Below are 26,563 nucleotides of genomic sequence, written 5' to 3' on the forward strand. Positions count from 1 at the left end.
AACACCTACTATATGTCAAGCATTGTTAGATAGGAGAAACAAAAGTATAAATAGAGCAAAATGAAAGTCAGTTAGGGGCGGGTACACTGATCTAGACCCAAGAGACTGATTTTTGGTCATTGTTTCACAAAAACTGGTCGTATGGCCTCCGGTAAGTCCCTCAGAGGTGTTAACCTCTAAGTCTCAGCTTCTGAGGGTGAAATGAGGGAATTAGAGAGGTGGTTTTGAATGTTTTTCATTGCTGTTCTTTTCTTCAGATTATAATTTTCATCTGAAGTTCAGCTCTATATATTCAAATATTCCTTGGAAATCTCCATCTTGATGTACCATAAATATGTCAACTGAACATATCCCAAGCCAACAAACTAATCTTATACCTTTGCTCCCAATTTTGTCTCAAAGTTATCTCCACTCCTTGTATTTCCTGTCTCAGAGAAGGACATTGCTCTATGCCTGGAGACTACACCATAAGTCTAAAGGTCATTGTATATACGTCCCTCTTCTTCACGCTGTGCATCCAATCAGTCACCAAACCTTACTGAATCCACCTACAAAATAAGCCTCCAATGTACTTCTTTCTCTTCCAATCCATTGCCACTTCTTTAGTGGAAACCATTATATCTTCTAATCATCTCACAGCCTCTAGTTGTTTGTTTTTTTAACCTAAATATCTCCCACACTGTAGCCAAAGTAATCTTTCTAAAGCAAAAATATGATCAGGTCACTTACCTGCTTGAAACTTTTGGTAGCTCTCATTAAGAGGGTGAATAAATTTCCAAGGATTGTTTACCTATTTGTGTGTAAAAAGTTTTGACCACATGGGAAGAGGAACATTGCCTACTGTCAGAAGCCTCAGTTCAGTAGCTGAAGTATTCTTAGGAATGAATGAAAGACAAAACAAGGAAGAGAAGGAAACTAGCAAATACTGAGGGCCCATGCTATTATTAAATATTGTACTTTTTATACACTTTATTGCTTTAATACTCAAAAATACATGAGATCTCTTAGGTCAGGTTCCCCTCTAGAATAGACTCTGAAATGAGGATGTACATGCAGGAAGTTTACTGGGAAGTACTTGTGAATTAATGCCCATGGGAAGTGAAGGGCGTAGGCTGAGCAGAGAGAGAAGGTGAATTCAATACAGTTGCAACAAAGGTTTCAGCTCATTCCACAAGGAGCTTTGTAACTGGGATATCCCTTAAGGGCTGCTCCAAATTGAGCCAAGAGAACTGGATTTTTATATCCTTTTACTACCAGTTGACCAGTTGTTAGATGTGGGTGGTTCTCAGGGAAGGAACTGGCTGAGTACAGATCCTAAAGAAGGATTCAGCTGGGAATTGTCTGTCACCAGTACTTCCAGCAACTGGGGAGAGATTTATTTGCTGCTCTGAGATCTGAGTCTAACATCATAGCATCCTGTACATGAAGTAACATGTAGTGCACTATTTTAAAAATAAGAAAACTAAGTTTTACCAACACTGATGTATCCTAGGTCATACAAGTAGTGAGTGAAACTTCTGTGGTTCTAATTCATATTTTTCTGACTCTATGAACCCTCAACTACATATACTTCTGCAATTAGAAAAAAAATTTCATTAGCTTAACATCAAACTTGAACTCTTAGGTGCTTTGGGTGGCAGTATAAGCTTAGAAAAAGAATTAGAGCTGAACAATAGTGGGGCCAAATATTTAAGGTCCTAGAAGATATTTCTGAGAACAGATAGTACAAGTATCAGGGACTTCACTACGAAATTCAGAACAAGGAGAGTAAGACCATGTTTATGGCAGGCCCAGGATGGGTCTTGTGGAAGACTAGCAGCTGAAGAAGCCAACAATGCAGCAATCACAAACCTGGCTGGGCCAGTGGCCAGAAATGACCTGGGAGCTAGAGAGCTCAAAGGGCTGATAAGAGCAGGACTGAGGAAGGGGGAGAGAGAGAGAAAGCCCAATGCCAGGTCCTTCGAAGTTAACAGGAAATACCAAAGTAAAAAATCATACATACTTAATGCTAAATGGATTAGGATATGAGACACAGAGCCCAGGAAGAATGTGATAGAATAATGGCTTTGGGCCACAGCTATTCTCTTCCTGTAGTCTCTCTGTCTTGCCCCTGGATTTGAAGCACTCTGATAACGGCTTTGCTAGGCCCATATATCCCAGGCCAGTGTGGCAGGAAGTGGTAGAGCTTATATTCAAGTGCTGCCCCCACTACTTATTTACTGTGTGACCTCAAGCAATTTATTTAACTCTCTAAGCCTCAGTTTCCTTGTCTGTGAATTGGGGACAATATTAATTAAGGTCTAGGCCTGGTTCAGAGCTCATGGGAAAGATAGCTGTTTCCATTGTAGAAATGTCATATTCTTCCACACTCATAACCAACATACCTGTGTGGACAAACCAAATTTAGAACCCAAGCTCCTAAAATCAATTTTTACAATAGATTTCAAAGAGTTTAGTAAGCAACATAAGAAGTAACTTGATTGCCCATCTTTCTCCTAGCCTTCCATCCCAGTGTAAAAGGTTCTTCGAGGTGGAAGAGTGGACACTCTGGGTTGCAGTGAGCGACTGCAGAAGCTCCCGCTGGAGGGAAAACAGGACAGCTGGGTCTGACGGTGCCATCTAAGCATGCAGGATTTAATATCCCATCCACTTGGGGTCCAGATGGACTAAAGTTCAGCATTTTAATGGCCTTTATCATAGTTCTGTCATCAGAACTGGGAGCTGGGAGCCGTCCTTTTTAAGGACACTACAACAGAAACAGAAGCATCTTCTTAACTAACTTATTCATTTCTAGAAAAATTTCTTAGGATGGGACCTGCTCTGTTATACTGATAAACAAAGCAAACTTAGAAATACTTCTTTTACCCCACAGAATGCTTTCTAAAACTTAACATTTTTTATTAAACATTTTTTATTGCTGTTCAATTACAGTTGTCTGAATTTTCTCCCCACCCCTCCATCGCAACCCAGACAAACCCACCTCCCTCCCCTGCCTCCACCCTCCCCCTTGGTTTCGTCCATGTAAAACTTAACATTTTAAACTACCTCTTGTTCTGTTTTTGTTCTATCTGTATTTGTTCTGTTTTCCAAGCAAGATAATTAACACAATATTCTTTAAGAAATCTCTGCTCATAAAACTAGGCAATGGCACATAATAATACATTTTTATGCATTATGTTAAATTTAAAAAGAGCACAAAAGTATGTGAACATCAGTCATTTTATTTACGAATGTGCTTATAGAATGAGTAGCCTGCTGAGGCAAGAACACACTTGTTTTAGGCTACTGCTCAGTGAGGAACCTTGTTTCCACAACCTCCTACAGGGCACCAGCATTGTGACTGTGGTTATTATTGGAATTTGCCCCACTATCAGATGTGTGCTTATTATGATCCCCAGAGGAATTTTTTGACTTAAAATTTTATACTACAGCAAAAGAATAAGGTGACCAAATCCACCATACAAAATGAGAACCTTATAAGTATTTTATGTAGTCACAGTTAAAATATACAATAACTGCAATTGCTATATTGTGTGACTTTTATATTGACTTCAAATCCTTTCACGCATGGAGTTTGCGAATTAGGTGTAGCTAAGGGTTTAGTTCATATTTTCATTCTGTTTCACATATTCTCTTATGATTTATATTTTATTTTATTGTTCCTATTCTGTTTTATACATAGATTTTTTTTTATGAAATGTGATAGTCTTTGCTGAGAATTTTAAGTTCCTCCATAACAGGTCTTTAAAAGACTTATCACAGAAAATCCATCTCTCTGTCTTCAATTGCTCAAAGTTCTTAATGGCCCATAATGTGCTTTGTCTTTAATTTATGCTGCAAAACTACTGTTGCCTATTATGGAGAAGCCCAGGAGTGATGTTCATATCTGGGGTGCCTGAAGCATTCTCCTAGGATCGTCTTTAATCTTGACCACAAGATAGTACTTCCTGTGCATCACCAGAGGTTTTATTATTTATTTATTTATTTATTTATTTATTTAATTATAAACTGATTTCAGAGAGAGAGAGACATCAATGTGAAAGAGAAACATCAATTGGTTGCCTCCTGTATGCTCCTGACCAGGGATCAAACCTGCACCTAGATATGTGCCCTGATGGGGAATCAAACTCACAACTTTTTGGTGTATGGGACAATGCTCCAACCAATTGATCCACCCAATCAGAGCAATGAAGTTTGGTATTTGATCACTTATGCCATATTCAGGCAATCATGAAAATGATAGACACCAAATAAAGATTACCACATGCCAGGCACCGTGCCGAACACCTTGCTTGAATTAATGTCATTTAGTTCTCCCAAGAGCCCTATGAGATGGTTCCTCATCTTAACTATGTCACTACTGAGAAAAGGCTTAGAGAGATTAAATAACTCTCCCAAGATTGCATGATTCATAAATAACAGACCAGTGACTTGAACCCAGGTCTCTCTGACCGCAGAACCAGAGTTCTGAACTAGCCTACTCAAGTGCCTTAAAAACAGATTTTGAGATTTGCAAACTTGAAGGTAGTTATGACAAGGTTAGAAAACTATGAACATTTTAAAAATTCATTTGCAATTTTAAAAACATGACAAAACTTTGATATTTAAAAATCCCATTTCCTAAGTATCCTGCTCTTAACTAGAAATGATTCCGAATGGTCATTCTAGTAATTGATAATTAAGTTGATAATCAAGTGTGTTAGTATGATTGTATGATTACATCATCAAAGGATGTTTAGAGTCATATTTTAACTGGATGGAATGGTTTTCTTATAGTTAGTGCTAGGGTAGGCAAGTGGATGGAGGAAAGGAAGCTTTTGGCCTTTCCCCATGTGCTTCATTTGGGACCACTCCCACAATTCATTGCTCTCTCCAGTGACTCCAGCTAGAATTTTTAACTGAAGCTTTCTAGTGTATTTCTTGGTTTTCCAAACTTCTCAAGTATCTAAGCTTTCCATTTCTCCTGGACTCACTTCAGGTCAGCCCACTTCACTGATGTGACTGCACAGGAATCCTGTTCTTGGCTCCATACATGACTCATAGGCATCTTAGAGGATCATTAAGAGACCTCATAGAGCATGCAGCTCCCACTTCCCCAGCTGTCTCTGCATCTGAGGAAAGCAATTGTTGGTCGGAGACTATAACTATTCAGAAAGAAAGGAATAAATCTTGATACTTGCCAGCCTTTGCAGGAAGAGTGCTCAGTAGACTTGCCAAAGAGCATTCTAGAACTGCTGAAGAGTAGAACTTTGTTTGAGTTTTGTTTGGAGAGAAGAACAGGCTGAGAGTGGTTACCCAAGATTTGTAGGGTACTTTGCAAATTATTGTCATATTTATCACTCTGTCTAAGAAGTGCTATGGGAGGCAATGTTTGGTGCACAGGAAAGGTCAGAGGTGGGTGACTTAACAGCCACTGTGACTTGTTTCTTAACCCCATTTCTTCCTAGAAGGAGTGGAATGATATGGGCATTTCCCTTTCACTAGCAGCTTGTGTTAGCAGGAAGCTGGCTGGCAAACTACATGGCTGCCATATAGGGTAATTTAAGGAATACCAGGAAGCACCCCTAACCCCACCAAGAATGCTTCTCAAAGAGCTGTGGAGACTGCAGGAACATGAGAAGTTCAAGGCCAGTCTAAGGAAGAACCCAGAAAGGGAGAGATGTGCACACATTGGCTCTGGGGTCTGGAAGGATGGCAGGAGCATCATTGAAAGTGACAAGAGTTTGGGGAGGAAATCCTCAGATTACAGATGCTGTTGGACATCTGTTCTCAACCTCCAAACTCCAGTGCTCTAAACTGGATCTGAATCCTGGAGGAGACACTGAGGTGGGAAACTTGGTAGAAAGTTTTCAGTGGGCAATCTCAGCACCACAGAACAGATAGGGCCAGAAGATACTGCCAGAGGGCATCTGTTTTCATAGGCTACCTATAGCCATGTCCCCAGATCCCCAACCTGGACCTATGTTACTCAGTACATCCATGTGCTCAGGAAGGTGACTGGCTGGCATGAACACTCAGGATAAAAATATTGGGTAAAACCCGGGCCTAGGTCTGAGCTAGAGCCACTTCATAGCCTAGTTTCCTCTAATCTCCCCTCAACCCTTACAATCCCAGCCCACAACAGAGCTATCTGGTCGACTGGTTTGCTCAGCCACCATATCAGTTACCTGTTCTCATGGGCTTCCTCATCTCACCCAACAGGGCTGAACCCTGGGTGTTTTTCCCAGTGCTTTCCCCAGACCAATTTAAGGCTCTGTGATCAGGTCTCCTAGGAGATGTTTCAGAGTTTGGGGAAATTTTATGTTTTCATTTTGTTTTTGTGGGGTTTTTCTTCTTTTTTATACAGATAAATGTGCTCATCATGGGCTGCAAGTGGCCAAGTGGTCTGGCTTGCCCCTCAGTGACCCTACCCTGTGGGGTTGTCTCATGTTTATAAGGACCTCTGGTCAGAAGCTGTGATCATGATGATAATTATCTGGGAGGCCAGAGGCAGCCCAGTGCCAGTCACTTTCAGGCAGGTTACTTTGCCACATCTTGCCATAAAGTGTCAGGACAGTAGCAAGTCTGAAGGGGATGTGACACCCTTTTATTTAAGAGCAGGGGATGGTCTCATTGTCCAGTTAACCTGAGAGTGTTTGGGGACGGTTGTTTCCCGAAAGCCTGTGGTCTTCCTCAATCTCAGGGTGGGGATCCACATAGCCAAAGGCAGGAAGTGCTATTTGTCACAGATGATGAAGGTGAGGGTCAGGAAACTGTGCTCACCCAGGATTCTCCTGTTGCCCTTACCTTTGTCTGTATCTGAGGCAATGTTTCATAGGAAATGGGCTATTAGCTAACATGAACCTGAAGTTTGGCTAAAGTTCTTCCCCAGTGTAATGGAGGTAGCATGATTAGTGAATAGAGCATAGACTCTGAAGTCAGGTAACACAGGATTTGAATCCAACGCTTTCACTTTTTGTCTCTAAGCCATTAGAAAAGTGATTTGGCAGCTCTGTACCTCAATCTGCAAGAGAGTGATAATAATGCCTGCTTTTTATCATTACAAAGATTAATGGAATAAATCTTTGTTGGTTTAACTATAGATTTTTGTAGATATTCTTTATCATGGTAAGGATATTTGGCCGAGAGTTTTTACCATGAATGAATGTTCAGTTTTGTCAAATGCTTTTTATGCATCTATTAATATGATCATGTGATTCTTCTTAAGCCTGTTAACAGGATAGATTAATTAATTTTCAGATGTTGAACCAGGCTTGCCAACGAGATAAATTCCACTTGGCCATAATGTATAATTCTTTTTATATGTTGTTGGATTTGATTTGCTAATATTTTATTGAGAATTTTTGAATCTACATTCATGAGAGATATTGGTCTGTGTTCTCCTTTTCTTGTAATATCTTTGTCTGATTCTGATATTACAGTGAGCTGGCATATGGAACAGAATGAGTTAGGAGGAATTCCCTCTACTTTTATCTTCTGAAAGAAATTATAGAGAATTGGTGTAGTTTCTTCCTTAAATTATTGGTAGAATTCACCAGTAAGCCCATCTGAAACTGGTGCTTTCTGACTTGAAACATTACAAAGTATTGATTCAATTCCTTTAATAAATTATATGCCTACTCAGATTGTGTATTTCATCTTCTGTGAGTGTTGGTAGATTGTGTCTTTCAAGGAAGTGTTCCATTTCACCTAGGTTATCAAATTTGTGGACATAAAGTTGTTCATAGTATGTCTTAATTATCATTTGAATGTCCATGGGCTTTGTAATGACGTCTCCTCATTCATTTATGATATTAGTAATTCATTTCCTTTTTCTATTTTTATAATTTAGCCTGGCTAGGGGTTTATCAATTTTATTAATCTCTCAAAGATCACTGATTTTCTATCTTGGTTTCATGTTTTCAATTTCATTGCTTTCTGCTCAGTATTTTATTATTTCTTTTTTTCTATTTAGTGTGGATTTAATTTGTTCCTTTTCTAGTTTCTTAAAGTAGAAGCTTATAATATTGATTTTTAAGTCTTTCTTTTCTAATATATGTATTCAATGTTATAAATTTCCCTCTAAGCATTACTTTTGCTACATCACACAAATTTTGATAATTTTCATTTTGTTCAAAATATTTTAAAATTTCTGTTGAAATTTCTTCCTTTGACCCATGTGTTATTTAAGCTCCATATATTCTGGGGTTTCTAGTTATTTTTCTGATATTGATTTCTAGATTAATTCCATTGTGGTCTGAGGCCAGACATTGGATGACTTCTATTTTTTTAAATATGTTGAGGTGTATTTTATGGTCCAGAAGGTGGCTTGTCTTGGTGAATAGTCCTTGTGAGCTTAAGGAAAAAAATGTGTATTCTGCTATTGTTGGATGAAGTAGTCTGTTGGTGTCCATTATACCCAGTTGATTGGTAGTGTTGTTGAGCTCCACTGTGTCTTTACTGATTTTCTACCTGTTGGATCTGTCTATTTCTGATAGAGAGGTGTTGAAATCTCAAGTTATAGTAACAGATTTATCTATTTCTCTTTAGAGTTCTATCAGATTTTGCCTCACATATTTGAAGCCCTGTTGTTAGGCACTTACATATTAAGGATTGCTATGTCTTCTTGGAGAATTGACCACTTTGTTATTGTGTAATGTCCCTTTTTTCCCCTGATAATTTCCCCTGCTTTGCTGTCTACTCTGTCTGAAATTAAGGCAGCTACTTTGCTTTCTTTTGATTAGTGTTTCCATGTTTTTTTTTTCTCCATCCATTTACTTTTTAATCTATTTGTGTCTTTACACTTAAAATGGGTTTCCTTCAGGCAACATACAGTTGTCTTATTTTTAATCCACTCGAACAATCTCTGTCTTTAAATTTAGACCATTGACATTCAAAGTGATTATTGATATAGTTGAATTAATATTTATCGTATTTGTTACTATTTCTATTTGTTACCCTTGCTCTTTGTTGTCATTGCCTTCCCCTCTTTTTCTGTCCTAAGTGGTTTTAATTGAGAATTTTGTATGATTTCATTTTTTTCCTCCATTCTTAGTATATTAGTTATGCATGTTTTTTAAAAGTGGTTGACCTAGATTTTGCAGTATATATTTACAACTAATCCAAACACACTTTCAAATAACACTATACTGTTTCATGGGTAGTGTGAGTATTTTATAATAAAAAAAATAATCCTAATTTCTCCCTCTTGTCCCTTGTATCATTGCTGTCATCATTTTACTTATACACAAACACATATAAGCATGTAATATACATAAGATATATACATAAGCACACATAATTGAATACATTGTTGCTATTATTTTAAACAATGTGTTATCTGTTAGATCAATTAAGAGGAAGAAAAATAGAAGTTTTTGTTATGCCTTCACTTATTCCTTCTCTAATGCTCTTCCTTTGTTTATATAGACCTGAGTTTCTGATTTATGTTATTTTTTTCTCCCTAAAGAACTTCTTTTAACATTTCTTGCAAAGCAGAAGTACTGGCAACAAATTCCCTCAATTTTTATTTACCTAAGAAAATCTTCATTTTTATTATTACCCTGGTCTCCTTAGGGAAGCCCATTGGAGAGTGACTTTGAACTGTTAAAATGGACTTCAAAAACACTAGCCTGGTCTTTCAAAGTCTCCTTGTGAGGACTGGTAATAAGCTCTTTCCAGGGTTTCATTGGTATAGCATAACTCATGGAAAAGTACATGGTCTTTCTTCTGTTAATTCTAGTCCCTTCTCCTCAACAAAAATTTAGACACAAGATCAAAAATAAAAGTGGCCCCTCCAAACATACCACAGGGCTCCTGAATCTTACCACATTCTATCCAGCAGGGAATTTGGATTTCTGACAACTGATCTGCACTTGCCCACCCATCCCTCTGTGACTTTGGCATCAGAACCTGACTACATGTAGAGGTGTTGTCTGAAATTATGGAATAAATCAGAAATAAGAGGTCCATTAACTCATTAAACTTCAGTCATCCAAGTTCCACTTTGAACTAGCTAACCCAAATTTGGGAGTGGTCTGACAAAACTTCCTCTTTTCCTTGCACTCTTAAGATGATTTACCAGATGAAAATACCCAGAGAACTTGGTCCCCCTTTCCTAAAGACAGCTAACAAAAGGAGTACATTTCTGCTCATAGCCGTAGTTGGTCAAGGTGACTGCACTCTCTTCCCACCTCTAGTGGTCTAAGCGCCTGACTCGAACTTCTTGGGAAAACAAAGTGATTTAAGGCCTGAAAGGAGATGAGCAATTTTTAAGACAAAAAGTCCCGTAAGACAGGAAGACTGCTGGTTTCTGATGCATAAACTAGACAGCAGAGGCAGGGCTGCCTGATACAGTTTGCCTCTGCTATTTCTTCTGCGAGAAACTGCTGGGCTCCTCTCGTCAGGCTCCCTTCCTTCTCCTTACTGGCTGATGGATCCCAAGGAGCTTCTCTCCTTGAACTTTCTGCTGTTTTTTTCCTTGGCATTTGAACTGAGCTGCAGAACAGGTGAGTGTTCATGTACTTTAGGTTTTAAGTTCTATGAGTACTTGCCATGGAGTCAGCTAGCCCCATGGACTGAGAGAAGACACAGGGTCTGGGAGTTATGGTTCATCTGCCTCTTCCTTAAGGACTCATTCTGAGTTTTGCCTGCCTCTTTCTAAGAGGAAGGAACATTATGAGTTCCTGGGCCCCTGGGTTCTAAGGCACAGACCCACCAATCCTCATTTCAAGGAAACCAGGAGCTCTGAGACAAAGGCACAGGTCACAATCTAGATCAGCCTCTCAGAATGACAGACTCCTGTCAGTCCCGGCTGAGTGGTTGTTTTTGCATGGGCAGCCTTCTGGCAAATACCCAGGCTAAGAGATTGAGATGGGAAGATGGAGCTTTGGAAGAAGATGACTCCCATACCCTTTCCCTGGAAGGGGATCAGGAACATAGTCTGAGAACAAAGAAGGCCTATAGTGGGAAGAGGGGGTAGAAGTGAAAATCCCAGACATTCTGTTAAGAACAGACAGTGGCCACAGTGTGGTTGTACTGGTGGCTACTTTCCTGGAAGAGAAGATTCCAAGGCAACAAGAGGGGAGAGGCCAGTATTCCTGGAGCCCAGGGCTTACGGTAAATGGGAAATGCAAATGAGGAACCCTAAGGGTCAGGGCAGCTTCAGCTAGGGCCAGTGACACAACAGAGCATTTGGAGCTGGGTTCTGCTCCTGTATTTCTTGTCTTCCTCCAAAGGCAATCTGATGGTTTCTCTTTAGTAGTATCAGGGCTGTGAAAAAAGGTATTTGAGAAAGAAAAAGCCAAGAAAGAAGTGAACTTCAGGTACACTGGGTATTGGGGCAAGAATCCCATTTCAGCTCAAACACCTTGGGACTTTGGTTAGAGTGTAGGAAGCAGCCTGGAGCAGAAGCAGCATTTGAGGCAGGGGTGGGGGGTGGTGTGTGAGGAGGGTGGATCCTGAGACTCCAGGTGTTTTGCACTTGGGGGTTTCAAGATTGCAAATCCATTATGGACTTTTTCAGAAAAGTCCCAGCGATATGTTAGGGATATCAGAAGGACTGCACATAAGACCTACCTTTTTCCAGTCTCCCCGATGAAAAGGCCTTTCCTGACCACACTATTCCTCAGAATGAAGTAGACCCATGGCTCTTGCTGCCTGATGTGTAGGAGAAGAATAATTGAGCTCAAGGCTCAGAAAGTCAAACTGAACCATTTTAAGCCATTACAAAAAGAGCCAGGCCTTCCTGGTTGTACCCTATTTATGACTTCACCATTTTTGGAATACCTCTTAGTGACTATCAGGAGCAATGGGGTTGAACAGTGCACTGGATATTTTCATCTCTGTGCTTGCTTGCCTCCTGGCCCATGGAGTCTCAGGTGCTGCTGACTGACAGCTGTTCCATTGAAGGCTGTGGAGGTCACGGGTTAGTGAGTAACAGCCCAGCCCCATAGGGCATGTCTACCCAATGGTCAGTGACTCCTGTCCTTGCGTTGCATCTTCTCTGAAATATGCACAAAAATTTTACAGTGTTTTTTATTTTTAAACACACACCCTATTGTGAAACCCCAATAAAATCCAGACAGTAATACTTTGCAAGTAGGATAAGTCAACCGTGACAGATTTACCCAACCAAGAAGCCTTATCTCAGCTGGGGGTCGGAGGCAGAGACTTGTGAGATGGAAGGTGCTAGCCAAGCAAACAAAGGGTAACAACAGGTTTTCGGGCTGGGGCGTGCTAAGTACAAATATTCTAATATAGAAAGACCCAGCAATATCAAGGGATGGGAACAAGAGGACAGCTGGTGGGAGTACAGTTTAAAGCAGCCTCCGACAAGTTATCTTTTCTTTCTGGCCCAGATTTGCCATAAGAACTGTGAGGCTTTGTAAGTCCTGGCTCTCCTCTACCTGAAAGAAGTGGTATAGCAAGATACTACAAACACGTGAATGTATGGGGTAGGAGTGGTGGAGTGGTGGAGTAATTCTATCATTAGGTAGAATCCCATCTTGTGAAAGGTTTGGCTAAATTCTACTTATTTCAGGAAAATATCCATGGCCCATGTGAATCATTCTACTTTCTAAATAGAATTACCCTCAAAGGAAAGTGAGTTGGTGCTAAAAGTTATAAATGTTCTCTCCAGACCCTTTCAATAAACAGGCATGACTGAATCACAGACCCACTGGAAAACACTCATCAGGCAGCAGCATGTTTCAGGAGCAGGGGACTCCACTTGAAGGGTTTTATGAACCTCTTTAAAGTTACCACTCATTTTTCCGCTCGTGCTTAAGTAGTGATGATTTCAATTCCCCAAGCCACTCACATACACAGCTTTTACCTCATCATTTTTATGTGGTTGTGGGGTGTGAGGGTCTCTTCCTAACCAGGTTTTGATTCCACTTCCCATGACTGAGTGTGCACAAACCACTCAACCTGTTTTTCTCCTCTGCCCCCTCTTTGCTTTTCCTCTTTCCCTTCCTACTTTCTTTCTTTTATTTTTCTTTTATATTATTTTGTTACTCCCTCTCTCATCTTATATCCTCTCTGCTCCCCAGTCTCCATCAATTCTGAGTTCTGAATGCATCCATGGTGAAGGGGTGTTAGGTTAAATGGGGGTAAGGCATAAGGGAGATACAGGATGGGGGAGGGTTATGGTGTGAAAGGAGGAATCTGTCCATTTTTTCTCTCCGTATTGAAATTGGTCTAAAAATATAGACAGTGCGATAGTGGTTCTTGTTTTGAACCTCAGACCCCTTTGAGAGATGACATTTATGGTTGTGTTCTCAGAAAAAAATGTCCATATGCTTCTCTGTACAACTTTTGTACAAAATTTAAGGGGCTTGTGTACCACAGGACATTTCTTCTTGCATGTATGGTCCTAATTTTCTGTCATCTCTTTATATGTAGAAATTTAAGTTCAGGATGCAAGAGGTTACTCTCTTGGGTACTATACCTACCACATTATCTGGACCGTCATGTATTCATTAATGTGGTTGAAAGAAATCCTTTGTTGATTATGTTCCAGTTAAAGGTTAGATCATATGGTATTTGTCCCTCACCGCCTGGCTTATTCCACTTAGCATAATGCTCTCCAGTTCTATCCATGCTATTACAAAAGAAAAAAGCAAACAAAATATAACCAGAGACATTGAAATTAAGAACAATGTAACAATAGCCAGAGGGGAGTGGGGAGGGGATAGTGGGGAGAGGGGTCTGTAGGAGCTGCTATAAAGGACACAAGGACAAAATTAAGGGGGAGGGTAGAGGTGGGAGAGGGAGGTGGGACTGGCTAGGGTGGGGTGGAGGGATGGGGAGCAAATGCAGACAATTGTAACTGAATAAAAATTAAAAAATTAAAAAATTAAGAAAAGAAAGAAATCCCAACATGCTTCTGCAATTATCTTTGTGAAAACACCAGCATTAACACCACAATTCCTCATCTAATCAATTAAGCAACAAGGAGAGCATTCTGTTTTCAGAGTGGCTATATTAACGATACTTTGTTTAAAAATGCCTAACTGCCTTTCTCACCTTTCCGTAATAATTATGAATCTCAATCACTCTAATCTTGACATTAGCCCAGGTAGACTGCTCTCTCTTTTTTCCCATGCTTTGACTCTCTAGTCTGATATTAGCTGGGCCCTTTACAAGACAGCATTAAGATTTCAGGGTATTTTGGTATCAAGAACATTTTGGGCAGTTTTTCTAATTTTCCAACAACCCATCTTAATTACAAGTTCACCATGCCTGTTCTAGGTGGTTGCATTACTTAAGCAAACAGTTTTATTTTTCTCTTCTGACTTTCTTATCAACTAGAGCAATCTATGCTCTCTCTGAGTCATAGACTTCTTATTTTATGAACATTAGCTTATGGTTAAGTTCAGTTATAAGATCAGTTATATGTTGGGCCAAGGTAAATAAGAAAGATTTTAGTCAGGTGATATGGCATTTGGCATTCGTATATTGAACAGATATTTATTAAAAACTTATTATGTGCCAACCACTGTTGTAGGTTGTAAGGACAAAACAGTGAACAAAATGAAATTCTCCCACTTGATGAGTCTGCATTCTAGTGGGGAAGACACAAATAAACAAATATATAATATAACAGACAGTGAAACGTACAACAAGAAAGGAAATGCCATTTTAGACAGGAAGGTCAGAGCAGGTCTCACAGAGATCTTTTTTTTTTTTTTTATAGCAAAACTTAAAGTGAGGGAAAGAGCTATCCAGATATGTAAAAGGTGTTGGGAGGGGGGTGAGAGAGAGAGAAATGCAAAAGCTCCAAATTAGAAATGTCCTGGATGAATAAAGAAACAGCCACAGTCATTATGTCCATAGAGCAGAAAGCAGAGAGCAGAGAGAGATGGAAGGGGATGGAGTGGGAGCAGTATCAGGAGCTGGGTTGTCCAGAGTCTTTGAAGCCAAAACAAGGACTGTGGGTTTTTATTCTATGGGTTCTAGAAATCTCTGGAAGTTCAAAAGCAGTAGAAACAAAATCTGACACAGTTTTAAAAGATTACCCTGCCCATTGTATGGATGCAGGAGATTAGTTGGAAGACAATGGCAGTGCCCAGACCCATGATGATGGTGGCAGAAACAATTGAGGTCTGAAGTGCTGGAATGCTAGACATATTTTGAAGGCACAGCCAACAGGAATTGCTGATAAACTGAATGTGGAGTATGAGAAAGAAAGGAACCAAGGATGGTTCCTATGTTTTCACCTGAGAATTTGGGGGAATTGTGATGTTGTTTGCAGAAGGGGCTCTGGAATCAAAAGTTCATTTGCTAAGTTAGAGATGCTCTTTAGACCTCCAAATACTGAGGAGTACAATGAAAAGCTTGGGTGAAAGATATAATATCTCTGTAAGCATTTCAGAAATATGTTGAATTGTTCAACTTGATCAGTGTAGCTGGTAAAGAGAAGATGTCTGAGTATGAGTTCTGTGATGCTCTAATACTTAGAGTTCTTTAAGAGCAGAAGGTTCCAGTCAAGGAGATTCAGGGGGAGCAGCCAATAAAATAGAAAGAAAATCAAGAGAGTGTAGTGTTCCAGAGGCCAAATGAAGACAGTGTTTCAAAGAGGGATTAATGTACTATGTCAAGTACTCCTGAGAACATAGGATGAAGATGGAGAGTCGACTTGTTATCATGGAATATACAGTGACCTTTATAATAGTGATTCCAGTAAGCAGTAGGAAAAAATGCCTGTTCAGAGTGAGTATAAGGAAAATGGGCCAGGAAGTGGAGACAGAAAATATAAGCACACATAAAGGGACTTTGTGATAATGAAAAACAGAGAAATGAGGAGGAGGCTAGGGGTAGACCTGGGATCAGGACAGGGTTTTTTAAGTGAAGAAAATCATATATTGGCATGTTGTGTGTTGATGGAAATAACCCACCATGTATTATACCATAATAAGGCTGATGATGCAAGGGGTAGGGCAATTGTAGAAGCAAAGCCTTGAAGTAGGTGAGTGGTCCATGAAGGAGGAAGCTAGCCTTAAATGGGAGCATAGACAATCCATCAAAGTAGGTAGGTTGATTTGGTGGTGATAATTAATGGAAGTTCTCTCTTTGTTTTTTCTTCTTCTTCAGTGAAATGAGAAGCAGGGTTATGGTTTGATGGGAGAGGAAGTGTTAAATAATCAGCAATGGTTTGAAAGTTTTTTTTTTCAGTTGTTGTTGGCTCAGCTTTTTTGAAAAAGAAAAACCAAATAATTTCTCATCCTCAACATGATTCACTACTTTTTATGGGTTTTTAGAGGGCTAGGATACCACAGTTCGAACACTCGACTCAAAACCTCCCTGACTCCACTTTCCTCCACCTTTTTTCTTTCCTCATTGTCTGCAATGATGCTCTTGTAACCTTGGTCTCCTGGGTTCACGAGCTCAGAATCACTTTCAGTTGCTCCCCATCCTTCATAGTATATAGTGGTGAGAAGTCTGGTCGAGGAATTAACAGACTTGAATTCTAGTTCAGTTACTAGTTACATGACTTTAGGGAAGTCATTTAACATCTCTGTGTCTTAGGTACCTTAACTATAAATCTCAGTTGACAGTATTCCCTCCCAGATCAAAGACACCGAGTGTCTTCGCCTATACAGCTCTATAATAAGTAACTTCAACATTTCCACTGGAATATTGCAAACACAATAGGACCCTCGTGACAGTCCTTATAGATCACTAAGGCCTGGAAAGCCCACGGATGGTCAAAGAGGAAGAAGGAGAGACTCTAGTCTGTCATTCCTGACCCACATTCAGGCTATGATTCTAAAAGGCCCCTGTAATAAGGGACTGTTTTCTCCTTTTTCCAACAGTTGAGGGCTTGATGAAATGCCCAACAATCCGTGAGCAGTTGGGAAGCAGCGTGCTGCTGCCCCTGACACCTAAAGGGATGAGTGAGAGTATGAACAAGAGCATCCACATCATCGTTACAAAGGCAGAATCACCAGGAAACAGCGTCAAAAAGAAAATTGTGTCTCTTGACTTGCCAAAAGGGGTCTCTCCACACTATCTGGAAGATGGCTATAAATTTCATCTGGAAAACTTGAACCTGGGGATCCTGGAAAGCAAGAAGGAGAATGAGGGCTGGTATTTTATAACCCTGGAGGGAAACGTTTCAGTCCAGCACTTTTGCCTGCAGCTGGAGCTCTATGGTAACAATGATGGCTTCTCCACACTGGTAGGCCAAGATGGTCCATGGCCTAAGAACTTAGGCCTCTAAGAAGCAAAGGGCATTCAGAATTGGGAACAATTTCATGATCTAGTCTGGGGGCATTTAAACTGTGCTTTAGGAGGAAGTGTTAGAGGATCACATATCTTTTTTGTCCCAACTGCACATTGGTGATAGCTGATTAGCATAGTCACCCTTACCCCAATTTCCCAAAGGAAAGGAGTCCAGCTGCCTGTGGGTTAGAGGGCCCAGAGCCCCAAGAACCTCAATTTGCAAATAAGATTTTGTTTGAAAAGATTTTCTTTCCCCTGATTTTAAAAAAGTTTTAATACCACTGATCAAGCCCCACCTCTTTTTCATAGATGAGGACACTGGAATCCAGAGAAGTGGTTTGCACATGATTTCATACATCTGTGTGGGTGGTTCACTGCATTAGGGGTCCTGGGAGAAGGAGAGCTGGAACTCAGCCTACACATCACTCTCTTAGCCCTGTGCCCTGGCATAGCATTGTATCTTCTTGGTGGGAGAGGCACCCTTTTCTCATTTAAACAAAGGCTGGTTATAAAGTCACTTAGTTGCAGAATTAAACTAGAATCTAAGTTCATCTGAATCCCATGTGTGTGCTTTTTTGAGCCTTTTTAATGCCAGCCCCTCTTGAATGCACCCAGTTTCTGTCTCTTAGGCCCAGAGGTTCCCTTGAATTCTCAGGGGTTCTGGTCACCATGTGGGCTGTCCTGCTTCTTCACAGTGGCTTCCTTATCTCTGAGGTTGGGACAGGGAGCCCCACTTACCCTCCAGCATGTCTTTGAAATCCTAAGGTACATACAGAAAGACAGCAATGCCCATCCCACCTTTTCCCTGCTCCCAGCATCTCTTTTCCTCCAAATAGCATATACAGAATTTCTATAGCCTTCCAGCAGGTACCAGGGAGTTCTGATCACTCCCACAGTGGTCCTGGCACAGGCTGCCATGAGCATGCATTTTCCAGAACAATTCACTGCCTTTGTGACCTCTTGTCACATTTTGGGATCAAATTATTATCTTGGAAAATGTGGTCTCTGCAACCATGGTATTCTCAAGTCAAAGAAAGAGGCTGGATTTTTGAGTCAGACAGATGTAGGTTCAGATCCTAGCTTGATTGCTTATAAGCTGAGTGACATTACATAAGGTACTCTGATGAGGGACTCAGTTTCCTCATATATAAAATGTGAATAATTATAACTAGGGTTGTAATTGTTGAGAAAGTTTTTGATAAGATTAAAGAATATTTTTAAAAAGATTAAAGAATATATAGTAGTTACTAAATAAATAAAACATTTTATTTTCCCCTGCTTACTTCATGGCATTAGGATGAGATGGGTCAATGCTGCCTATCCCTACTTCAGGCATTCTGATGTAGGGATAGGCAGCACTGGACACACACACACACACACACATACGATAAAATTCGGCCATTAACAAGTCATTCTTTTAGGTCACAGAGGTGATACTTTAGCCAATGACGACCAAACCTATGGGGGATTTGTTGACAGCAAACTCCACAGATAGAATACAGAAGAACAACCTAGATCAAGGACATCAGAGAAGGCAAGGGGATCCCTAACAGTGTTGGTAGGAGGGAACTAAAAGACAATATTTTCTTCTCTGTTTAATCCCAAGGTGGTCCTAGAAGGGAGTATGTGGAAAGACAAGGATGGTGCAGAGCAATAGGTTCATACTAGAAACAAATCATACTTGCAGACCCACTGTGAGCAAAAATGCCACTAGTCTGCATTTTCTTCTAACTAAAAGGTCAGGCCAGAATTCCAGGGGCTTAATTTCAGTGATGGCTCCCTTCCTCCCCCTCCTGACAGAGCGGGTCTCCACTCCAGAAATTAAGGTGTTGAACCTGACCCAGGAGAATGGAAACTGCAGCTTGATGCTAGCCTGTGAGGTGGAGAAGGGAGACCATGTGGCGTACAGCTGGAGCGAGGAGACAGGCACCCACCCGCTGATTATAGCCAATGGCTCCTACCTCCTGTATCTCACTCTTGGCCCTCAGCATGCTGACAGTACCTACATCTGCACTGCAAGCAACCCCATCAGCAACCTCTCCCAGACGGTCATCCCATGGCCCAGATGCAGGTCATATTCCCCAGGTGAGTGGTGGCTAGTGTGCCACATTAATGATCGGGGCTTAGTCCCACCTGGACCAATCACTCTGCTTCCATAACCATGGTCTTCACCTTGATAACAACACTTTACCTTCAGTTCACAGTTGAGGAAACCAATAAGAAATGATGGAGGTAGACCCAGAGCCCAGGTGTCCAAGTTGTGATCCTTCACCTCTTCTCCTGCCTTGTGCCTGTCAGTGGGGGTGGCTGGGTGAGGGAGTGTGGATGGCAGGTACTGACTCCCACATCCCTGTTCCACTAATGGTGGGACAGTTTTATACCATCAGTAAGTATTTATTGATCATCTAAGTTGTAGGAATTTGGGAATAGATTTGACATGATCTACTCTCCAGCAACATGTTGTAAAGATAAGACTTAAAACACTTGCTTAATAATGAAAAGCAGGATATGATGAAGGGCCACTTTCATGGAATTGACAGTGGATCCCATAGCAAGTGAGAGGAATCAGGGAGTTTGTTCTTTTAAAACCTGGATAAGGAAGTATGGGAATAAAGATAAATGGTATAGCACTTTATTATTGGCAAAGCACTCAGTGTTACAATCTCCTTTGATCCTCACAATAACCTTAGCAGCATCATCCTCATTTTACAAAGGAGGCACTTGAAGCTCACAGAACTTAACTACCTTTCTCAAGTTTTTTCAACTTATAAATGGTAGAGTCAGCACCTAAACCTAGATCTTCTAATTGCTTTTTCTCTAGAAAGAAAAGCACCATTATTCTGTTATCCAAAAAAAAAAAAAAAAAAAAAAGAGGGTTGGTTAAGTAAGTGTGTATAACCACTTAAAGTTCGAAAAAGACAACCACTGACTCTTTTTACCAACATATTTTGTGTCCCTCTCTCAGGGACAGAGGACCAGGGTACTGGTCTTACAAGGCATTACTTATGCCCTAAAATTCCCTCTCTACATCCACCGGAAGTCTCCAAGGAGACTCCTGCTGACAGTGGGCTTGGTGTTTATATGGAGGGATTTCCAAATGACCAGGGATGTGGGGGCAGGGAAAGCCAGCCATTTTATACCCCTCAGCAAAGCATCTCCAGTCAGAGACTCCCCTGAGGTATTCCCACATGAACTGGGGGGAAAATTCCATCTGGCCTCCAGTCTGCATCCAAGTTCCTTAATGGACTGAACCTGCCATTCATATTGCCTCTCCAGCCATTCATGGCAGAGTCAGTCATCTATCTACCTACTAAATGTGTCTGGCTGTTTGTCCACCTGGCACACAAACTATGTTGAGGAGACTATCCCCCAGTTCAGACCTTTCTCCCTGCCCACGGTCATTGATAATGTGCTGGTGGGACCAAGAAAGCAGTGTGGCATAGTTTAGATGCCACACTAAACTGGCCCCAGAGGTTCTACATCCAATCCTGCCCTTTTAACTTACAAAGACAAGTCACTTAACCTAAGATTTAGATTCTGTGTCTAAAATAATAGCTGACAAGTCTGCGTTGCTTACTAGATGCCAGTTATGTAGCATCTCAATTCTCACAGCAACAAAATATAATAGCATTAGTATCCTTACTTTATAGATGAGAAAATAAAAATATAAAAAGATCACAGAGCAAGTGACAGAGCTGTGTTGCCTAACCCTGGAATCCTCATAGGTACTAGTTCAAGATCAAGATGTTGGCAATGTTGGTTCCTTAGGGCTCTTAGGGAAGGATCTGTTGCAGAGCTCTCTCCTTGGCTTATCGATGGCTGTCTTTTTCATGTCTGTTCACATTGTCTTCCCTCTATACATATCTCTGTCCTAATTTCCACTTCTTATAAAGACATTAGTCACATTGAATTAAGACCCATCTATAATTAGTTTTCTAGGACTGCTGTAACAAAATATCATAGACTGGGGGGCTTAAATAACAGAAATTTATTTTCTCACAATTTTGGAGGCTGGTAGTCCAAGATCAAGGTGTCAACAAGGTTGCTTTATTCTGAGTCCCCTCTCTTTGGCTTCTAGGTGGCCATTTTCTCCCTGTGTCTTCTCATGGTCTTTCCTCCGTGTATGTACATCCCTGGTCTCTCTTTGTGTGTCCAGATTTCCTCTTCTTTAAGAACACTAGTAAGATTGGATTCAGGCCCACCCTAATGGCCTGATTTGAACTTCATAACCTGTTTTAAGACCCTATCTCAAAATACACTCATATTCTGAGGTACTGGGGGCTAGGACTTCAACATGTGAATTTTGATGGACAAAATTTAGCTCATAATACCACCCTAATGACCTCATTTTAACCTCATTAATTATGTAAAGACTTTGCCTCCAAATAAGGTCACATTCTAAGGACTTTAACCTATGAATTTTGAGGGAAACACAATTCAATCCATAACTCAAGGAGAAATTCCCTCCCCTGCCTTTAGGGATGGGGAACCACAGCATGTCAAAACCAGCTCCCACATCTGGTTTGTGGCATGCTGTTCCCAATACACCATGTTGACAAAATACTGAAAAAAAGTTTTATTAATTCATTGACTTGTGTTTACAGATGAGTACTACTAATTCTTAAGATACTGTGCTTAGTTCAACAAAAATTTATTGAGGTTCTACCAATGTTCTAATGTTGTATTAGGTTCTGAGTACACAAAGACTGAAAAAAAGGCATTTCTTTGCCCTTAAGGAAGGGGATAGTTCTGTAAGTAACTAATTATCCTAGATTGCATAGTGTGATAGGTGTAAAACAGGTATGTGCAAGGTAACAAAGAGGAAGGAATTATTAGTGCTGTCTCAGGGAATCAGAAAGAGCATCACAGTGGATATGACAAACTGGGCTTTGAAAAATAAATAGAGATTACCAAAGCAGATAAAAGAAAGACATTTCAGGGAAAGGGAAACGCAGACAGAGTTGAGCCTTGCTCTGTATTATCTTGCAAGTGATGGAAACTGATAAATTTAAATAGAGAGGACTAACATGATCAGCTTTGCATTTCAGAAAGAAAATTCAGTGGTGTGAAGCATAGACTAGGTCAGGGAAGAAAAAAGAAGATTTAGTTATGGAAAGGGGCTATTATTGCAGTAATCCATCAAAAGGTGATGAGCAAGTGCAGTGCCAGTTTACCAAAGACTTCAGACTTGGAATGAAGTGGTACGGTCTGAGGGTTTATTAGAGGTCACTTCACCATCTATGATGAGTACAGTAATTTTAAGACATTTTTTACTTATATTAATGAAAAATTCAAAGTGGTTAATAATGTGATGAGACCAAATGTGATATATCAGCACTTTGTCTTGTCATGATTCAAACTAAACTGCACAGAACATATTTGTGCCTCATAATCTTTTTTTTCTAATGACATTTGTCTAGGCTCTCAGTAGTATATTCAACCTTATTCCAATTGTCACCTTAGTGTTCTACAGTAAGAAACTCCCTAATGTCTATCATTATGAACCATCTTTACTGCAAAGTCCAAATCCTGGGGTACTACAAAGTACTCTCACTAGGTCACACAAAGCATACTGATGTGGATTAACATTGGACAGTGTGATTTGCTGCAGTCCTTCATGACTGTGTTCTGAAATAGTTATGTCTATTATAGTTATGGTTATGAATAACAAAACCTTAATTCAACTGAAAGAAAACCTTGGAAGCTCATCTTGAAAAGAAGACACATTATCTGTAGATTGGCAAAGAGCTGGCTCAGCAAGTCTAGGTTAGCTCAGTGGAAGAAAAAGTTGACACCTGCCAGTGAGCTCCCGGGGCTCTCCCTTTCTACCAAGGCCATTTGTTCAACAGAAAGCTCCCATTGTTACAGAGCCACCTAGATGTTTCCTGCAGAGGGGCAGGTCCTTCATGTTATTCCCAATCCAGCAACCATGACAACAATGGTGGAAAGGCACCTTGTCACATTGTCCACCTGTTAGAAAGGAAGCTGGGCAGCCATGTGTCTAGACAAGACTTGTCCATGGAAGGATGGGGGAAGTTACAGCGGGGGCACAACTAGTAGCCTTTGCTACACAATGCTGGTTAGGTGTGAGGGGTTTTCCTGAAAGCTCTGAACTGTAAAAATTTTTATTAAGATGGTCTCAGATCTTAAATTAGTATATGGTTTGTAATCATCCTTCCCCCAGCCCCAATTCTGAGTGGAAATTGTCACCAACAAGAAGGCATCTCTTGAAGATGGTTGACTTCTTTGAGTAAATGTACATCATGCAGGCAGCCTTGCTGATGGAACCACATGAAAGGCAGGAAAGAGATCTGGCATTCTCAGACCGTTACAATAGCATCTCAGTATCTCCCGTGGTGAACTACAAGCTGCATTTGTTTCTCAGATTCGTTTTTGTTTTCTTCTTTATCTCCCCTAAAGATTAAGGTTTGGAGACTTGAGGAGAGAGGTGAGCTTTTGTGTTTCTGTGGCAGCAGACGTTCAGAGATTGAAAAAAGGTTTTCCAGCATTTTCTTGGAGGCATCACTAAAGGCCAAGTTATCGTGTTTAAACCACAGCCAACAGACTAGAGGATCAAAAGGTAGAGACTCGTGCAAAGTACTCTTATAAATACTTTGTGGAGTTCTCAATCAGTCTGCTTAGCTCTCTCTAAGAGGCTGGCAGGGGAAGGTGTGTGCAGGGAATGTACCAAACTTGCTGTTTAAGAATTTCAAATAGGGTTTCTTTGTGAATGAATGAGGCCTGTGAACCCTAGAGCAGCAGAACAACCTTAGTCTGATTTCTGAGCATCAACATTCTGAAAGGCCCCACCCCATTTCTGAGCATAAAGAGGGAGAGCTGGCTTTTCTACCACAGGAAATGGTGGTTTGAAAATGGGAACACAGGTGGTGCTGACAGCACAGACAAACTTTCCTGCAGGTTCCATGTGTTTTTATAAAGCATATCCCAAGTAGGTCATTGCTCATTCCTTTCTACTCCTGCCCTGGGCCATTCAGAAGGTGACACTACGTTTTCCCTGAGACCTTCTTATATTTAGCACTCTGATAATTATTAATAAAAAGGTTCAAGACAGTCTCTTCCTGGCTTCTTTCTCTAATTTAATTTAGTTCATCACATATATATTTAGTGCCCCCTGCCCTACATTATATCAGGTGGAATTGGGGATGTAAAGCATAAGGTACAGAGTTTATTTTCTAGTAATTTACCCTTTTAGGTGGGGCTTCTATACCTTACAAGGTAGAAAAATATTATCATTATATTAAAGAAACTGAGACTAGATTTCCTCTTTTGAAGAGAACAGTGTTTGTTTAGGATAGTACCTTAATAAATTCTAGAGGACAGAAGGTAAGACCCCTCCTCACCTCCAAAGAATATGGAGGTAGGTTAGATGGTTCTGTATGAGAAAGGGGGAAGACATTGCTGATGAAGATATAGGAAGAGAAAGAAATGGTCTGAGCCTAAGCTGCCTGATTCACAATGGAGTCTGCTTCCTGTGACCGTTCAGATCTACAATAGAAGATTCAAACCCATAAAATTCTTAGTATAGATTTTTGGTTTTGGTTTTGGAGTGTGTGTGTGTAAAAACTGATGAAGGCACTGAACCTTGCATCCAGGATAGCTTATATTAGAGCATGTGGAGCTGCAGAAAGAAAGAGTAAGAGGACCAAAAAGAAGTTATTGCCAGAACCAACAGAAGTTTTGAGCATACTCATCACAACAAGCCATAAAAATAGCATTTTGTCTATCTTAACCCAAATTCCTGAGGGCATAGAGTCCCTGACATTTAGTTTCCATATAAATATCATAATTATATAGTATCAAATAGATGAGCACCAAGTGCAAATATACTTAGGCCTGCTAGACAGATCAGGAAACTAAGTGATAAGTGAAAAAACAGGATGGGGCTGAAGCATCTCTGGACATCAGTAAAGGGACCCCTCTGAACTTGAAATCAAACTTATCTCTTTGTTCTTCCAATCAACCAGCAAGAATTTCCTGAAGACCTATATGTTCCAAGTACTAAGAGAGTTGCAAAAGAAGTGAAGAGATGGTCTCTGGCTTCCAAGAGTCTAGCAGCTAGTTGGGGAACTGAGGCTAGTGGAAGGAGTTAACAGGCTCCTTCACCATATGCTGAATCCCAATCATTGCTCTGGGTGCTTTCCATACATTATTTCATTGGTTTATCAGAACAAGTCTGTGAACTCAATTTTTTGTTCTTCCTCTTCTCCTCCTTCACCCCTATAATTCGGATGTTGGAATGTTTAAAGATGTCCTGGGGGTTCCTAAGCCTCTCCTCATTTTTCCAAATTCTTGTTTCTTCATTCTTTTCTGGTTGGATGTTTCTTTCTTCCTTCTGGTCCACACTGTTGATTTGAGTCCCAGTTTCCTTTGCATCACTATTGGTTCCCTGTACATTTTCCTTTGTCTCTCTTAGCATAGTCTTCATTTTTTCATCTAGTTTTTGACCAAATTCAACCAATTCTATGAGCGTCCTAATTACCAGTGTTTTGAACTTCGGATCTGATAGGTTGACTATCTGTTCGCTGCTTAGTTGAATTATTTCTGGAACTTTGAAGTGTTCTGTCATTTGGGCCATTTTTCTTTTTTGTCTTGGTGCTTCTATTACTTAAAGGGGTGGAGCCTTAGGTGTTCCCCAGGTTGAGGTAACGCTGGTCGCTGTGCTGTGACACTGTGCATGGGGGAGGGGCCAGGAGGGAGCAATGGCGCCTGCTCCACTCTCTGCCAGATTTCAATCACTCCCTCTGCTACCCACAGTCAAATTGGGCCCCTCTGGTGCTGGTTCCTGAGTGGGTGGGCTTGTGCACGCTCTAGGCCCCTGTGGGTCTCCCCAGTGACCTCTCCTGTGAGGCTGGGAGTTTCTCCTGCTGCCGCCCCAACCCCCACGGGCGTTTTCAATCAGAGGTTTGAGGCTTTATTTCACTGCGCTGGAGCCCTGGGTTACGCAGTCTGCTTTGCTCCCCCGCTGTTCGTCCTGGTTTATCTGTGTGGGAATGTGGGACCACAGGGTCTGCTTGTGGTCACACTGCCTGCCCCATTCGTCCCACACCCTGCCAGTCTCCATCCCGCCACGGCCCCGCTCGAGTCCTCTCCGCCCTGGCTGCCCATCTCCACCCCTCCTACCGGTCTGGATGAATGTTTCTTTTTTATCTACTTGGTGTTGGGCTTCCTTGCCGTTCGATTTTCTGTCAGTTCTGGTTGTGCAAGGAGGAGCAGTGTGTCTACCTACGCCTCCATCTTGGTTCTCTTGTACTATAGTTCCTTTAATGTTAAGAAAGCCTATGGCCCTGTAACTTAAATCCTCCAACAGATTCATATTACTTTATATCTAAAGACTAGA

At 40.8% G+C, this 26,563-nt stretch overlaps 1 protein-coding gene across 1 annotated transcript in view; it reads left to right on the top strand.

Annotated features, from left to right (window-relative positions):
• Positions 1-10,140: 10,140 nt before the first annotated feature.
• The window catches only part of SLAMF1 (signaling lymphocytic activation molecule family member 1), a 36,890-nt gene continuing 20,467 nt past the window's right edge, over positions 10,141-26,563 (top strand). Inside the window, exons 1-3 of the mRNA XM_024571326.4 lie at positions 10,141-10,487; positions 16,797-17,135; positions 19,006-19,290. Of these exons, the coding sequence (XP_024427094.1) occupies positions 10,412-10,487; positions 16,797-17,135; positions 19,006-19,290 (700 nt within the window). The 5' untranslated portion in view covers positions 10,141-10,411. The remainder of the gene's footprint in view (positions 10,488-16,796; positions 17,136-19,005; positions 19,291-26,563) is intronic.

The sequence above is a fragment of the Desmodus rotundus genome, chromosome 12 (genome assembly GCF_022682495.2).
Source record: "Desmodus rotundus isolate HL8 chromosome 12, HLdesRot8A.1, whole genome shotgun sequence".
Classification (NCBI taxonomy): Eukaryota; Metazoa; Chordata; class Mammalia; order Chiroptera; family Phyllostomidae; genus Desmodus; species Desmodus rotundus.